This window comes from Aquila chrysaetos, chromosome 4 (assembly GCF_900496995.4).
Source record: "Aquila chrysaetos chrysaetos chromosome 4, bAquChr1.4, whole genome shotgun sequence".
Lineage (NCBI taxonomy): Eukaryota > Metazoa > Chordata > Aves > Accipitriformes > Accipitridae > Aquila > Aquila chrysaetos.
In genome coordinates, this window is record NC_044007.1 from 23,850,799 (window position 1) to 23,867,092 (window position 16,294).

Genomic DNA, 16,294 nt, shown 5'->3' on the forward strand with positions numbered 1-16,294 from the left:
CTCACTCACTGAAGCTGAGCACGCAGCTGAATGTTCACCCTTTGTACCACAAAGGCCATGAAGTTTCCTTAATGCCACGCCATGGAAATGATACAATTTTCAATTCAATTCTGTTTCATTAGTACTTACCAGCTGCTCCTGCTGCTTGACTAAAATAATACCCCAACACTGCATTACACAATTGGGATTGTTTGTCCAGTCTTTTCTTTTGTACGGTTGTGATGCATTTGAAGGCATAAAACAATACTTGGTGTTCTGCTAAGTTACAGTGTTACGTTACCCTGTGACCTCCTTCACCCTATCTATTGAGGTCATCCACAGCAACTGCACTTTCGGAACAGAAGTTATTGCCTTATTAAATGTAATCCACCTAAGTCCTAGCACTAGTAAATTATTTACTGCAATACACTTGAGCAATGTTATAAGGTAATAATAAATAAGAGACTACTCCAAAGGACCTGTGGTATGCTCCAGGCACTTCTCAGCTGGAATTAGGCCCAGAGGACAAGGAAACAGAATGAAAACTGCTATGACTGTGTTATATAAGATTATTTATATAGTACCCCAAATAATATATAGCTTAATTAGCCAGTTGTTTAGTACTTCCACACTTTGTTATTCTGCCATTTTATGCATGCTCTGAACTTGTCTGTGAAGCCATCGCCCTTTTGTACCTCAAATCCTTTTGCAAGCCCGGTCTTTCTACCTGCAAAAAATACAACCAATGATCTTCTCTTCCCTCTCTGCTCACCCCTTGGAATCCCTTATCTCGAACTGCCACTTACTGACATAACTTATTCACGTGCTGTGGTCATGCTCACAAATCACATAATAAACTATAACTCGACTCCTTTCATTAAGGAGTGGCTGGTCCTATCACCCTTGCACGGTGAAGCCAGATCTGCACAGCTCCTTCCCTGTGTGTGTCGTGTGTGGGCAAAGGAAAGAAAAAAATAGGTCAAAGGCTGAGCAACCTCAAAACCCAACAGCAGTGAGATAATGGTGACACACACGTGAGGTTCACTGCATATCTGAGCACCAGAAACAGTGTGAGGCAGATGTCCCCTGTGTCCATGTGGCTTCTTTCTTTCTAACATAAAGTTAGTGGTAGGAGCACCATGCTGGATGGACTTACCACAGAGGGTCTCTCCCGCGAGATTTCAGTGGGGTATCAGGGAAGCAGAGCATGGAACCACATGTAGTGGTTCCTCCCTTCCCACTCATTCTCACAGTCTAGAGACAGCTACGGTGTCCTACTGCTGTCCCTGTCCCTTCTCTGTAATGTCCCTTGCCCATTAATTTTTTTTTACTAAAATGAAACCATCCTCCATTTTTCTTTCCTTCCTTACCCTAGACATTCAATTTTATATGCATGTCCACATATGTATACACAGATTATGTATGTATAAAGAAAACCTCAATAAAATTAAACACTAAAGTAACAAAACAAAAACATATTCTTCCATTACTGGACCAAAGAGGTTCCAGCAACACCGTAACATCTGCTAAACATCAGCTGGGGTGCACTCTGGTTAATACATGTTGCTCAGTAACCATAAAAAAGATACTTTGATAACTACAAAATTCAGATAGTTCAGAGTATATCACTGTATTACTTCAAGAAGAATTTAATTACGGGCAGCAACTGGTTCGTGCACAGACTGACAATGTTTGGTGTACGTAGCATGGCTTACAGAACTTAGCAAAGCTCGGGTTCTTTGTGGCAAACTCCTTCAGACCAAGAAATAACTGGAAAAAATCCCCCACCAGGAGAAACTGGCCATGCTTTGCCATGAGGCTGGAAGCTAGCCAAGCTGAAACCGTTTCACTTCCTTTTCCTTTCTTTGTTGTCCTTCAGGATTGCTGTAAGTGTTTCACACCGAAAATACGGCTGAAGCATAGTCTCCTCACAGGAAACATCATGTAAAAATACAGCTAAAAGAAAAGAGCACCTGTTGGTGTGCATTAACATATTTGCAGAATTAATGTGTGGAATAGCACGCACCTTCAGGATTAGCACTGGATCTTAGTATCTCACTTGTAGATAGGCAAAGATAGGGTGGCCCCGATTCAGTGATAGCTGCACCGCAAGAACAATAGTGACCACCCTTAGTAACAAAAATTTGAGCTTCTGAAATCCAGCCTTTACATTCCCTAGCAGCACAGTTACACCGTCAGTCACTATTACTATCAATTCACTTTCCCCAAAAGCAGGGAGGAGTAACTGAAATGTCGAGCGCTTTTGCCATTGTGAAAAATGGCTTTTCTGATAGTTGTCAGCTTTTTGGTTTTTCAGAACCGCTCAACTTCCTAAAAGGAGCTACTTCAATACGATATTTTTCATTAGGACCAGTAGTTGAAAATCAAGCTGATAGTTTCAACATTCTCTTTTACATGGCTATAAATTATTATTTTAAGCTTGACCTCGTCATGCAAAATGCAAAAGATAGTTCCTTGGTGGGGAGTGCTGATCATCTAAATATTTTAAATACAATTTCACTGCATTTTTGTCTAATCATATAAAAGAAAACACACACCTGTCATAAGCTTTTGCTTCTTTTCACACACAAATGTTACTAAAATGACCTAGAAGTCTCCCCCAAATTAGAAAAGACGACGACAGCCGGCCAAAGATAACAATCAAATCAAACAACACCCTGACAGTGCTTGAGTCATTTAAAACGAGACAGGACAAAGCACTTAAGAATGTACCACAGGGAACAACTTGCACTGAGGAGGAGACAAGACTACATGATTTTGGCCCTGATTCAGCAAAGCTCTTAAGCACATGCTTAAGTGCTTTGCTGAATCAGGGCCACCATGAGCCAGATTTTCAGAAAAATTAGAAATGCAACTCTTCTTTCTGTATAGATACCATAATGTATCGGTGAACTGAGGGCTCTTACATGCCTGTGCCCAGGCATGAAATCTGCATTTGCAATTCTTTAAGCTGCTTGCATGAGTCAGATGGCTTTTACAAACTGTGACTATCCTAGAAATTTTTTTCACACTTCTCAATTTTACAATTAGAAAGTCATAGAAATTACGGCTTCAAAGGGTGTTGCTCTCCACATTCCTGTGCTCACCTGAACTCTTCATCCCTGTGAGGGAAAATAACATAGCAGCTCCGCTTCGTTTTGTTATGTATGAAGAATGTGGAAGTGTTTTTAGAGTAAGCATGTTCACGTTTACTCTGAACATGCTGTTGAAAAAAAGCAGCATGGTGATATCTCCTCTTAACTGTAACTGTTTTTTGGGGGGGAAGCCACAATGTTCTTTAAAATAAATAGTCGGGACAGAAACAGCTTTCTGACGCATTTGTAAAAATTGAAATGTAGGTCTATTCATCATTTAGGTCTTGACACAATTTACACAAATGCTGCTGTGTATACAGAAAAACCATGCTTTTAAAAAATCAGGTTTAAATAACAAAATTATGCCTGATAGAAATTCAGTGGAATATTTCTGATTCCTCCCTTAGTGAGAGGTCCCATACTTGTCATGTCTAGCTACACAGTAACCGTAGCTATTTTTCTGGGTGCTTTGTTGCCTCCACTGCTAAGAACAGAGGTATTTAGTAGGGAGGAATCTCTAAATAATATCAGCAGGAGTAAGAACAAGATCCTAGCTTGCGGAGGAGCACTGTTTAAATGTTACTATGAAGCTCTCAGTTTCTAGCATGAAGGCTGATTTCTTAGGAAATCAGGGACACTGAAACTCTCTTTTTTTTGGTTTTGTTTTTAACTCAGGCATACTCCCGCGAACAACGGAAGCCTTGTGCGCAGGGAGGTACAGGCACGGCGTATTTGTGCATGCATGTTACGAGTTCCCGGCTTTCCTGAACAACAGAAACTTTGCCTTGTTATAGCCAAAGCTACAAAGTTTTGCTCTTTGCTTCAGGCTGTACAGCTGATGTTTTTAGCTCTGAAGGGCTCTGGTGTGTCAGTGAAGGGGACAGCCACCACGTTATCTCGCTGTCTTATTAATAACTGAGCCAAGATCACCAGACCATTTCACCAGCACATATACACCAGGCTGACACAGTGCTTCTAAAAGTATAATCTTTCATTCAGCCACTCAACCTGACTGCCCTTAGCCCAATAAAACAAGAAGGAAAAATAAAACCTTCTCCGAACTGCCTTTGATTTGCAACACCAGTAACAGCTTACTATTGGGATAGTAGCTACTAATATATGAAATTTCTCCTTTATGCACATTTCTCCCAGGACACTCGCTTGCTGCTTTACAGGCATTATCAAATGACAGTGCTTCACATCATCTAATGTTATTGCTTAAAATAATTTCCAGTAACTTAACCCAAACTTGTAACATTTTTACCACTTCCTCTTTGGGGCTTTCAGGGTTGCGGTTGCAAATTTAGGAGTTGTGTACACTACTGAAGATTAGGAAAGAGGACAAATCCTTTCAAGCTTCAGCTCTGCTAACCTTTTGCACTGGACTGCTTTTGGTCACTTTGATCTCTAAGGGATTCATACTCTTTAATATGTACTGAGGAACTCTGCCAAACAATACAGTTCTGCATTCCTTTGCTGTGTGACAAGTAGAAGTAACCTAGAAAATCCAGCCCCTTACTGCAAAACTTCTCACAGAGATTTTTTCCAGTGTGGGTTAGTTTTCAAATTTTTAGGTACTATTTTGAAATGGCCAGAGTAATCTTCACTTCTAACCAAACCACTTGGCTGCTTGATGAATACAGTTACACTGAATCAAGATGATCTGGGTCTCTTTGTAAAAGCAGAATTCCTCATCAAAGCTTACTTAACATCTGCACTAAGTTCAAGCGGTTTTTGAGACAAAACCAAGAATCCCCGATATCTACAGTGCAGCAAAACCAAGCAGGTTCGGAAGGCATCCCTATAACTTATTGGAAAGTAAACATCAGCGTGATGACGTCTTTGTGCTGACTTAGTTACAAGTCACCCTGCCCAATGCAGAATTATTCCTTTCTTCTCAGATACATCATGTACCAATGAAAATATTATTTCATGAAGAGAGTGCAAGCTCGTTCTATATCTGCAATTATTTTATCAGCAAGAAACATATACATAAGTCACTAAACTTTGATAAAAAGAAACCGTATCTCATATAGGTACTGTGAGGCTATCTCACAAGAAAACACCGAAACAGACAGAATTTGCAGTTACAACTCAGATGTAGAAAAGGCTGGTGAGCAGATCAGAAAACAGTATTATCACTCAACTTGATATTTAATAGTACATTACCTAGAAGGCTAATGCCTAAACGAGAGAGCCCCTGCCTCAGTCCTTCTCCCAGGCTCTCTGGAAGCTGCCTTCTCCATTCTTCTTGTCTGTTGTAATGCTCCTCATCCAGTGACAGCCTATCCATATTCCGAGCAAGACTCGTTGCCAGATTGGTAATTGATGTCAGTGTACCTAAATACATGGAGATACACATTTGGGTCTGGATCAAAATGCTTTAATTTAAAACACGGAGACGTTCTATGCCTCACTGCAATACCGAGCTTACCAGCAGAACAGCAAATCAATCGAAAAGTCGCCCATGTGTAACATGCTTTACTATTTGTTAAGCATCACCACACTGCTGCTACGGTCGACGTCACGCCTTTTACATTAGCCTGCACCAGGTTTGCCTGGCCGGCGGGAACAGCAGCTCCTCCGAACATCCTTCCCCAGTTCCCCAACTTCTGTAAGGCTAACCGAAACGGAGCGGGGGGGCGACGGAAAGGCAAACAAATATTTACAGCAGGAGCCCGGGAGGACGCGTCCTGGGGGAGCCTGGAGCAGCGGCGAGCGCCCGGGGCGGCCGCGCCGCCGTCCGCCTCTCCCGGGCGGCCGAAGCCACGCGGTGGCACTCTTCGTACAGGCTTCGCAGAACAAAAGCCGCTCCTGGGCTCCGGCCAGCCCAGCCCCGCTGTCAAAACCTATCCACGTACTCACACGGTTATGACAACTGTATCTACCTTTTTTTTTTTCTTAAAAAGAAATAATAAATATGATGAGGCGACAGAGTGTAGAATTTCTGATGGTTAGCAGAAGTACAGAACACCTTTTAATATTTCTGCAGTTATCACACAAAGCACTGGCTGAGCCAATCCCTTTTCCCACTGGGGGTTTAAAATTCTGAAGTTTCTTAAACATTCTTACGCACCGTAGTTAAGCGGTGATCTGTTTAATACATAAGATGTTATATGTGAGCTTTGTTACCCTCCCAGCATTTTGCTGCAGCCTAGCAAGCCAAACAAAGCTGCAAGCAATATTGTTTAAAACTTTAACACATCCTTTAACAACACACGACAACAAAGCGGTAGTTGGAGCAACAAAGTGAAAGCTCTACCTTTGGAAATGTGTTTTACAAATGATGTTGTTCCTCTGGAAACTCCACTGACAAATGCTCCTGGGCCTCTGGTCAGCCCTTCGTAGGGGAGCCTAAAGAAATCGGCTATGCCGTTCCCTATGCTTCTCACCAGGCTAGCCGGGCTTCCAAGAATTTCCAGCGATCCGACAACCCAGCCTGTGTGGAGAAACAAGACACATGTTACGGCTGCAAAAACTGCAGAAGCAGCAGTTGTGAAAAGGTTATTCCTTAATTATCTTTTTCACACTAGAATCCATCGCATTATGAACTTCCTTTGAGCAAAACACAGGAAATAACTCATCCACTATGAATTCAGAAATGGCAATCTTTCATACTTCGTAAATCAAAGAAATCCTTTTGGCAAACTCACAAATAGCTTTAGAATGACTTCCTTCCAGGAGCTTCCCGTATTTCTGCTAAAAGTGTGCTAGGGAGGCGGATGCTAGAGCCTCACAGCTACGGAGGAGCGGGACCGCAAGTTCAGATCGCTGGCTCGGTTTTAGACGCTATAAGGCAGCAATGTGATTTCACATCCTTATGTGATAGAATTGTGACAGGGAGTTTACACTGGTACAATGTCCTGCTTTACGGGAGTGTGCAGGTCAATTGCTTGATGGAGTGTTAGGAAAGGGGATGCAGATTTTTGACAAGTGCTTAAGAAGTTATTTTAAATCCACCCCAACCCTTCTAAGCTGATCATTTTCTTTCAGAGTGCAGTGAAAGCCAGACAAATGTCTTTTGCTCAGTACAGTTGTGTAAACAGCAATGACATCTACATGCTGATTAGGTTACTCATAGGGGAGTATTCCTTATGCATATCCTAGGAGAGGTATCTGTGGATCTGGTTTCCTATATAAATGCAGGGTTGCCAGCAGCTTGCTGGATGGCCGAGTGTGCAGCAATCTGTTGCTGGAAAGCTGTTTGCAGGTCTTGTCTTTCTCAGGCTGGTTGGCAGCAGATTTATTAGGGAAATAGTGCTGCATAACTTTTTTTTTCGGCAGCCCTGAGAGAGCAATTCAGAAATGGCAATAAACGTTAAATGGGAACTGCCTGGTCTTTGAGCCCCTGTACCATGAATTTCAACTGGCACTGTCAGAGCGACACAAGGCGCAACAGGGCCAGGAGACTGAAAGATGGACAGACTGGCCTCCTGCTCTCCCGCCGAGGGCCCTTGATCTGCGCTGCCCTCCTCATTCCCATCTCATCACCGCAAACTCCTGCTATCCAGATGCTTTTCTTGTTTTCTATTAACCCCTCCCAGTCACTCCTGTGGAACGCTGAATCATGAAACTGAACAGAAGAGAAAATGTTACTCATATGAAATGAATTAATCTCATACTATCAGTCTAAGCTCCCGGAAAATCTATTATTCTTGTTGAAGCTGTCCCACATTTCAGCCCTGGCAGGTTGAGAACTCCAGTATATGTAGTATAAAAAGCAGGAACCACAGTGGACATAAGGGAGAGGGTGGGATGGACTATGAAAACAAGTAACAAGTACTACTGGCAACGCGATGAGCAGAGCAGCGACGAGTGCTGCAGCCCCGCGGTGCCTGCCCTGGAAAGGAGCGTCCCCCTGGCAGTCCTTCCCTGCTGTGGACCAGGGGAAGCCAGCGCTCCAGGCTGGGCCTGCGACTCCCTTGCTGTAGTATTTTTAATAAATTATCCTTGCCACTGTGTGAAGTGATGAAAAGCTGGAGGGGTGGGGAGACATGTACAGATGGAAGAGATGCTCTTTCTGCTTTTTCTGATCAATAATGTTGCAATAATCCCTTACAGCATTTTTTTTTTTTTTTTTTCCCTAAATATTCTTGGCATTGCTTGTCCTGAGGTGGTGGTGTGATGGAAAGGGGCTGCACGACACCATGGCTTAGTGCCTTGCTGTCCTGCAACACTCCCAGTAGGTACCACCAGGCTGGGACACAGGAGACTCCAACTCCACTCACCTGTTTGGCCAGCCAGCGTGTTCAGGAATGAAAATCGGACTAAAACCAGGAACGAAACCAGTTTAACACAAAGCTGAGGGGTTGCCTGGTATCCCGGGGATGGGCTGTTGCAGTCTGGCCCTGGCCTGCGGGCTATCAGTTTCGGGAAGCTCTGGAAGGAGCGTGCTCACCCTTGGAGAGTGCATGGGAGGAATGTGCAACCTGCAGCAAGGGTGACGCTCCTTGGCCAACGCCCAGAGCAAAACTAATGGCTCCTCACTGCCGGCATGGACCACCCAACCCAAGCAGGAAGGCGTGGGAGTAAGTCAGGCATAGGAGAATGATGAATCGGGAATAATCCCTCAATTCACAAGCTCTGTGCTACATTTTGCTTTGCAGAAATACAGTATCATGTCAGGTTACCATTTCCCAAAGTATGCTTAGTAATTATATCCACTAATATGAAATAATTATGACTATATTAGCAGAGAGCCACTGCATTTTCTTTATAGGCAACTATAGGGTTAGTTCTGGCTGATACCAGTAACATTTTTAAATAGAATTTTATTAACTTCTAAATAGAAGCCAACTTAATTAGAAAAGGATGGGAGATTTCCATTGCAAGTTTTGCTAATTTGAGACACGCAATGCTAATCGGTGTATTTGAGGAGAGCTCTCCAGCCCCATTCATTGCTTAGGAGACATGGATGCTGGCTGCTCCTTTGCAACATAGGGGGCAGCCTGATACAGCCCCTTTAGCAGCCTTTGGGGAAAATCCTGCCCCCTCCCGGAGGGCAGCGATGGTCTTGCACACAGCTAAGGGCAAAATGAGACTATATCCCACTTGGAGGATAAGGCATAGCTGTATGGGAATGCTGTTTGTGCAGATGCTACAACAATTTATGCATGGGACAGTGGTGAGCAGAAGGGGGTCAAACAACCCATTTTTTTTGCAGATTAATGTGGTTAAAATGCAGGAGAGTGAGGTCATCTTCCACAAGAGACCAATCCAAGAAGTGTAACTCACCTGATGGTGAGGAAAGGACTCAGGGTTTGCAGACCATATAAAGCCTTTTGCTTGATTTTTTCCTCCCTTTCAACTTTGTTGACACAGTCAGCCTTTTGACAAGTGTCACAAACTCTTCAAAATAAAGCATCTTCTTTGCCCAAACAAACATTAATCAATAAAATTCACGATTTTAATCATGGGAGCCCCTTTCAAACAATACATTTTAGTTTTAGTGCTTTGAGTGGGATTTAAGTAGTAATTAAATATATGCTTATGTATTTTCCTCAAGAGAAGTTCCACTGAAGCAAACCTTAATTTCTTAATGTTTAAACTCGCCTGATTTCAGCTCCATCATAAGCCCAGAGCAAGGGTAGCACAGGAGGAAAGACCAAGACCAGGCTCAGGAATCCCTAACCAGCATATGTACCTCACCTGGGATGTTGCGCATGAAAAGCCAGTATAACCCCAATTTCCTGCTGCAGTCTATCACCACTTGTATCACCACTCCTAGCCAGTTGTGGGGAGAAACATTCACACCGTGTACCATATTTGGCTACAGTTTCTTAATTAGCAAGAAACTAGATCTCCCTTGTTGTACTATGGGATTTGACTGTAAAACAAATCCAAACAAGTAGTAAAAAGAAAAACCTGCAAATTTTGCAAGGAAAATAATGCAAGAAAATAATGAATTGGTGCACAATGTTCTGGTCCACAATTGTGTACACAGTTGCCATAATCAGCTGTGAAAGTCAGGTATGCACACAGTGAAAGACCAGATCAGCATCTCACTATTTCTATTTATAAATATCTGAAATGCATGTGTACAATTTTGGAAACTGTGCACAGAAATCAGGTCGCAGCTGTGCTTGCAGCACATATTGAAGCATCAGGATTTCAGGAAAACTGACCATTACTATTTCAGGAAAATATATCCCACATTTCAGTGTTGACTACGTTGCCTGTGATCATGGAGGAGCTTCCTCCTGTCTCAGATACAAATTCTGCTCCACTCTAAGACATATCAGAGACCAAATTTCATGACTTCTAAATTAATATTTAAGGGAAACAGAATGTACCTGCTAACCTAATAGACTAATTGCTTACTATTGATCCTATATGGGAAAAAGTTAGTAACAGCAAACTTCATAGTTCTTGGATCAAAGGACAACAAACATCTGTGTGCCAGTTTAGCATGAAGGCTGTATGAAGAAAGACAGATTCCTAATCATAAACTGCAGCCAAAAGGAGGTTTAACAACAAAACAACATTCAGGGCTATAATTTACTTCTGAATGCAGAGCAACATGCTGAATAATTTGATTAAATGTAGTTTTGGGGAGTTTATGTGAGGAATGTGGGTTGATTCTGACTAGTGCTATAATATAAAATGACAAAACCTAAGCCAGCTAGAATACATTTTTATGCTGTGTTCAGGGTTTTGTAAAGCCTTCAGGCAGCTGGCTAATGTTTAGCACAACTTTACAAATCTTCACTGGTGTCTGCTCAGCCATTTTATTTCCCTTCTGTCGTATGGCAGGACATGAAAGGTGTCTGAAAATATCATTATCAAACAGTGTCTGAGGAAAACAGTAATTGTACAGCTAACATGTAGGTCATTCAGCTTGAGAGACAATCACAGAATCCTGGTACCTAATAAAAATGTTACAAGTTAAGGAAAAGTACTGACCTGCTCTGAAAAGTGCTCCAGCAGCATAATGCATGGCCAAGGCATGGACAAGTTGCCTGGCAGTGGTGAAGATGGGTCCTCGCTCAAACACAGAGAAGGACAGAGGGGTGTGATCTGAGGCTATATACAGTTTCAATGAAGCATGGATACTGACAAGGAGATTAACAGGTTGTATCGTTAATTTTCTTAACTTCACTGGCTTGACTAAAGCTCTTGCATGCTCTCTCACTTGTTCAGGCAGTATCAGGGCACTATCTGAAGTATTAATGGATTGACAAGGGGTTTTGTTTTCTGGAAGATATGTATCAAACAAAGTCTTAATGTAGTAAACAAAGGTGTCTTCCACATACAGCCTAGCTGGTTTGAGTTCAAAGCTGAGGTCATTCACGTGAAACATGAAATTCTCTTCCTTGGAAAAAGCAATGCAGAGTTTTAAAAAGCAGTTTTCCTTATAGCTTTCCAAATCTTTGTTACAAGCAATGAGGTTGTTCACTCTGGACCACTGCACAGTTTCATTTTTCTCTCCTTGGCATAGCAGGACTGCAAAATGGAAATTGGATTTGCTGTACAACTGATTGTCCAGTTGCAAGTCTTCACAATACACTTGGAGACTATGAAATTGTGGGAGGCCTTCCACAGCGTCCTGCTGGAACTCCTGTGACAGGGGTCTCAGGTAGCTGGTGGCTGGGGCCATGTGGAGGAAAACGTTGTCTGCTGTGAGGCGCAGAAGTTCAGATGACACTTTGTGGTTTGTAATATCATCAAATGCAGTGAGACTTAACTGACTGATGAACATTTTCAGTGACAGGGTCTGCTCTTGACTTCTAGACAGGGGGGAAAACAAGTTTTGTTACTTCATGTATTTTGAAGGCATCTTTCTTTCTCAAAAAGCTATCAGGAGAGACTTTCTCTATAATACATGGGAAACTCATTGTGCAAGTCCCATTAATGTTAATGGGATCTGGCAGCCCTAGTCACCACAGTGGATACCACCCAGGAGGTCTTCTAAGAAATGGGATATTACACATCTATGCCAGGTTTCTCTTTCTTTCTTATCAACAGGATAGTTTGGACAAGGACATCTCTATACACACAGTAATTCCCTATTAGATTTGCAACAAAGCCAGATATTAAAGCAGACAACAAACACAATTTTCTGATAATTCACATACAGTCTCAGCTGTCACAATATTTTCTGGGAGCCACTACTGAAGGTTACTATTATGCATAATTCATTTCACACCACACACAGCAAGTGCCCTCCAATGAAGCCACCACAACATTTTTATACTGACGGCATTGAGGGCCTCTCCACCCCCAGTATTAACTGCCCATTGCCAAGTTTAACTAGCAAGTGGGCTATTGTGTACTGCTGATGACCAGTTTCTTGGGGATTAATGCTTCATTACAGCACAAATAAAACCAGTACAACTAATTCCACTCTAATTGTAACAGCATTGCTGGAGGCCAGGCATTCTGCATCTTGGAAATAGGTAGTGTTATAACTGCACTTGAATGGAGGTGAGGACCAGGTTGCAGTGTGTAATGGAAGTGGGGAAGCCTTCTAAGGAAGAGTGTTATAATCAAGTACAGTTAATTACTGACTGTAAGACTATTTCTACAGCCCTTGCACATTAAGCTTCCTATCAATTTTAGTGGGAGCTTGTACGATTATGGATGGCAGGACCTGGCTAAATACATTTTAAACTGATGAACACACTCAAAATTAATTATGATGGAAAACATCTTTCTTAATGAACAACTCAGGACTTCTTTTTGTATCAGACATCTAGTGTTTACCCTAAAGTGATATGATTTTTCATGTTAGATTGTCCTTTTTTAACTGATATACAAAGCATAACATATGGTCTAAACATATGCCACAGAACATGCAGCAGTATTAAATAAAACGAACAGTTAAGCCAAAGTTTTTAAGTCAGTGAACACTTAGAAAGTTGACTGACCTCTCAGCACTGTTTGGCAATGCTTTTTATCATCTTTTATGTGCTTTATGTACCTGTTGAGGTTGATCTCGACGGGTCCCGCTCTTCCTTCTGGGGCCAAGGTTATAACTATTGTTCCACACTGATGGGCAATGTCCACATAAACATAGCCAAAGCCAGTTAAGAACACAATCTACCAGAGAGAGTTAGAAACACATGGAATGCTACTGAAATTACTATTTTTAATGTCATAATTTGAATTAATCCTATTAATGCCTTCTGGTTGAGATCTTTTACTCAAATCATGATACTGTTCAGGAAAAAAAGAAACAGATTTCAATACTTCAGAAAACAACAGCTCTCACACTTTAAGTATTTCAGTTGTACAGCAAGATGAAATTTGCACCTCATCATTTAACTGTATAACTGAATACCATTTAAATATGAAACTTCTCCAGAAATAAGCAAGATGTGCTGGGGGCAGGGGGAGGTTATAGGAGAACAGAATAAATAGGAGATTTTAATTTGTGATTTTGGATTAAGGAGAAAGGCATATTCCTGGAGCTCTGCAAAATCCCACCTTCTCCTCTGGAAAACAAGCCCTAAATTAACATTATGTTGCTATGCCCTAGCTCAGAGCTGGTTAGATGAATGGCTGATAGCATGATGCAAAACACATGAAGACTAAAAAATAAGTAACATTTTGGATTCATGAAGACTTGCTTAACAACTCAACACTGAATGCATTTTTAAGCCACCTAAACTGGTTTTGTGAGAACACCTTCACAAGCAAGGTGCTGCCACAAAGAAATGGCAAAAGTCTATTGGAAAGTGTAAAACATCTAAAAAGGTAGGAAAATGGGAACTTGACAACAGGTTCACGTCTTGCTTACAGATATGCAAACTTTCATTCTGAACATGTTGTCCTTAGGAATAAATATTCTACTTAAAGAAATGACATACTGTTTTTGGAGCTAAATTCTGTAATATTTCTGTGCAAGTTTTGTGTTTTTCCAGAATATAAAAGACTAAGGTGTTTTTAGGTTTGGGAAACTCACAGTAGTCCTCGTTAGAGCAAGCTGGCTTCTGTTTTCTTGTAGGGCTACTACAAATACAATTGTTTACTAGATTGTAATGACAGAAGTTATAATTTAAAGGAATCCAAACTCAAGAAATAACACAAAGATAATGGGCTAGCACAGGTAAAATAAACAGTTGTTTGTCTTGAAGATTCTTTCCTGCTGTTAACAAGTCACCAGAAGGAAAAACACTTGGAAGTTTAGTAGGATCAGCATTTAAACTGATTCTTGTTACATTATTTATAATAACCCTGCACAGATAATTAAATTTCATTCATCAAGTTATGTCTTATTCTTCTGAGAATTACATATAAAAGAATTTCTAATTTCAGTATGTCATTTTTAATCCTTTGCTTATCTGAAAGAGATTCAGAATCCTGCGTGATGGAATTGTAGAAAAAAGGACATTTACTGAATTTTCAATACACTCTCATTATTCTAAAAACCCCTCAATGATCTTAAAGATTGGTCATTTTAATTCCAATTTCAGATGATTCTGATGATAAATACCTTAATTTTAATAAATTAATAAAATCTTCTTTCTAATAGAATAGGAAGTAGCTCCCTGTGACTAGGTAGAAAGGGTATAAATTACTTAAGATCCTCTAAATCTCAGTTATTTCACAATCTGAACTGAGTTGTATGTGAAGTTATTAGCATATTCCTTATGTATTTACATTTATAGTTTTCTAAGAGAAAGACTGTTTGAGCAATCCTGGGGAAATTCTCTCCATGTAAACCCTAAAACTTCAATAACAGAAGGCTACACTTTTTATTTGGAGAGTTCTTCAAGTAGACAATGATCCCCAAATGTTGTCTTAGCATCTAATTCCTTCTAGGAGCCAGATACTTATAAAGAACCCTGGTCTGGCATAACATTAATGACTGAAATTTGAAACCTTGCATTGCTTGACTGGCTTGCTGAATGAAACTGAACTACTTGCTATATAACATAACACTCAATAATCAAGAGCATTTTGTGATTGGTCCCCAGGGAAAACATCTGAAACTAGTATTTCTTTCAAAGAGCCAAGCAGTTTATGTTGATTCCATGTAAACTAATGACTTCAAAGATGGAAAAAATTTCCATCAAAAAGAATCACTCCAGTCAAGGAAGTTTTCATTTACCTCAAAACAGGAGAAAAATAACAGAAGGAAAGAAAAGGGTTTTTTTGTTTTGTTTTAGAAAGACATGCGTAGCTTCTGTGAAGACACAGAGGGAGAATGACAGCGAAGATTCCTACAAGATGTAAAGATAAAAATCCTGTGATAATTAAGTTACCAAACAGAAGGATTTTCCTGCATCCCGGGGGATTCTTTGCTTACAGGGGCCAGAAATTTTCAGGACCGATTTTTCCAGGGAACACAAGGTTGATTAAAAAGAAGTGAAAAAATTCAGCGCTAGAAAGCCTGTATTTTTGATATAGCTATTTTTAAAAATGGCCAGTGAAGAAGGTAATCTGTATTCTAAAACTTCCACAAGAAGGGGCTTAGGAAGGAGAGCTCCCAAGACTTAAATAAAAAAACCTAAAACCAACAGAAAGGATATGCTTATTGCAGAGGAACAATATACTGTAAAGGTCAGGAAGACAACTATTTATGCTGTGAACTAGGAAACAGTTTATAATGGTTTACTTGTGTTCCTTGATTGTTGATGTCCACTAAATCACTCCATTCATTTACTAATTCATCGGACGACATCACTTTCAGAAGAATGCTGGGTAACAAATCTCTTGTTTTGCAATCTGGATAGCTGGAGACTTGATGGTAAAGTTCATGATGAACTGAACATTCAGCTGGAATCTTTCTACAATAAACTTCAAACTTTGGTGTATCTGAAATTGTATAAAATATACAAGGTTAGGGATTTCTAAAACCTGTATTAAATCAAAACTCACCTACGCTTACACAACTGAGGAAGTTTCTGTCTGAAATATCACTGACAAAAATATTACTTTCTAGTGGTTGGAATCTTATGTGTTTGGGTTTTTTCCTTTTCTTTTTTATGTCAGTAAGATTTACATAAATAATGTTCCACTAATCATTACATTAACATACTATAACTGGAATTTTGACAATATGTTTTGTGTTACATTTGCAAATCTGAGGAAATTTAAATGCTCCATGGGATTGAACTGATGTCAATGAAACTCCACTGCCTACTAGTTTCCTACAGCCAAGTCACCTTGATAGCTGGAACCAAGGAGACCCAAAAGCCTGGAGCCATGTAAGTTCATACTTCTGACCTCATGATCAGCTCCAATAGCTTCCAGGCTTCAGTATCTTTCAGAGCCTC

The 16,294-nt window shown here is 40.7% G+C and overlaps 1 protein-coding gene across 10 annotated transcripts in view; it reads right to left on the minus strand.

Annotated features, from left to right (window-relative positions):
• The window catches only part of VPS13B (vacuolar protein sorting 13 homolog B), a 498,323-nt gene that overhangs the window by 12,927 nt on the left and 469,102 nt on the right, over window positions 1–16,294 (minus strand). For all 10 annotated transcript variants that reach the window (XM_041123226.1, XM_030011504.2, XM_030011500.2 and 7 more), the window contains 5 exons: window positions 15,634–15,833; window positions 12,994–13,112; window positions 10,977–11,800; window positions 6,337–6,513; window positions 5,244–5,414 (listed from right to left, as the gene is read on the minus strand). In XM_041123226.1, the coding sequence (XP_040979160.1) occupies window positions 5,244–5,414; window positions 6,337–6,513; window positions 10,977–11,800; window positions 12,994–13,112; window positions 15,634–15,833 (1,491 nt within the window). The remainder of the gene's footprint in view (window positions 1–5,243; window positions 5,415–6,336; window positions 6,514–10,976; window positions 11,801–12,993; window positions 13,113–15,633; window positions 15,834–16,294) is intronic.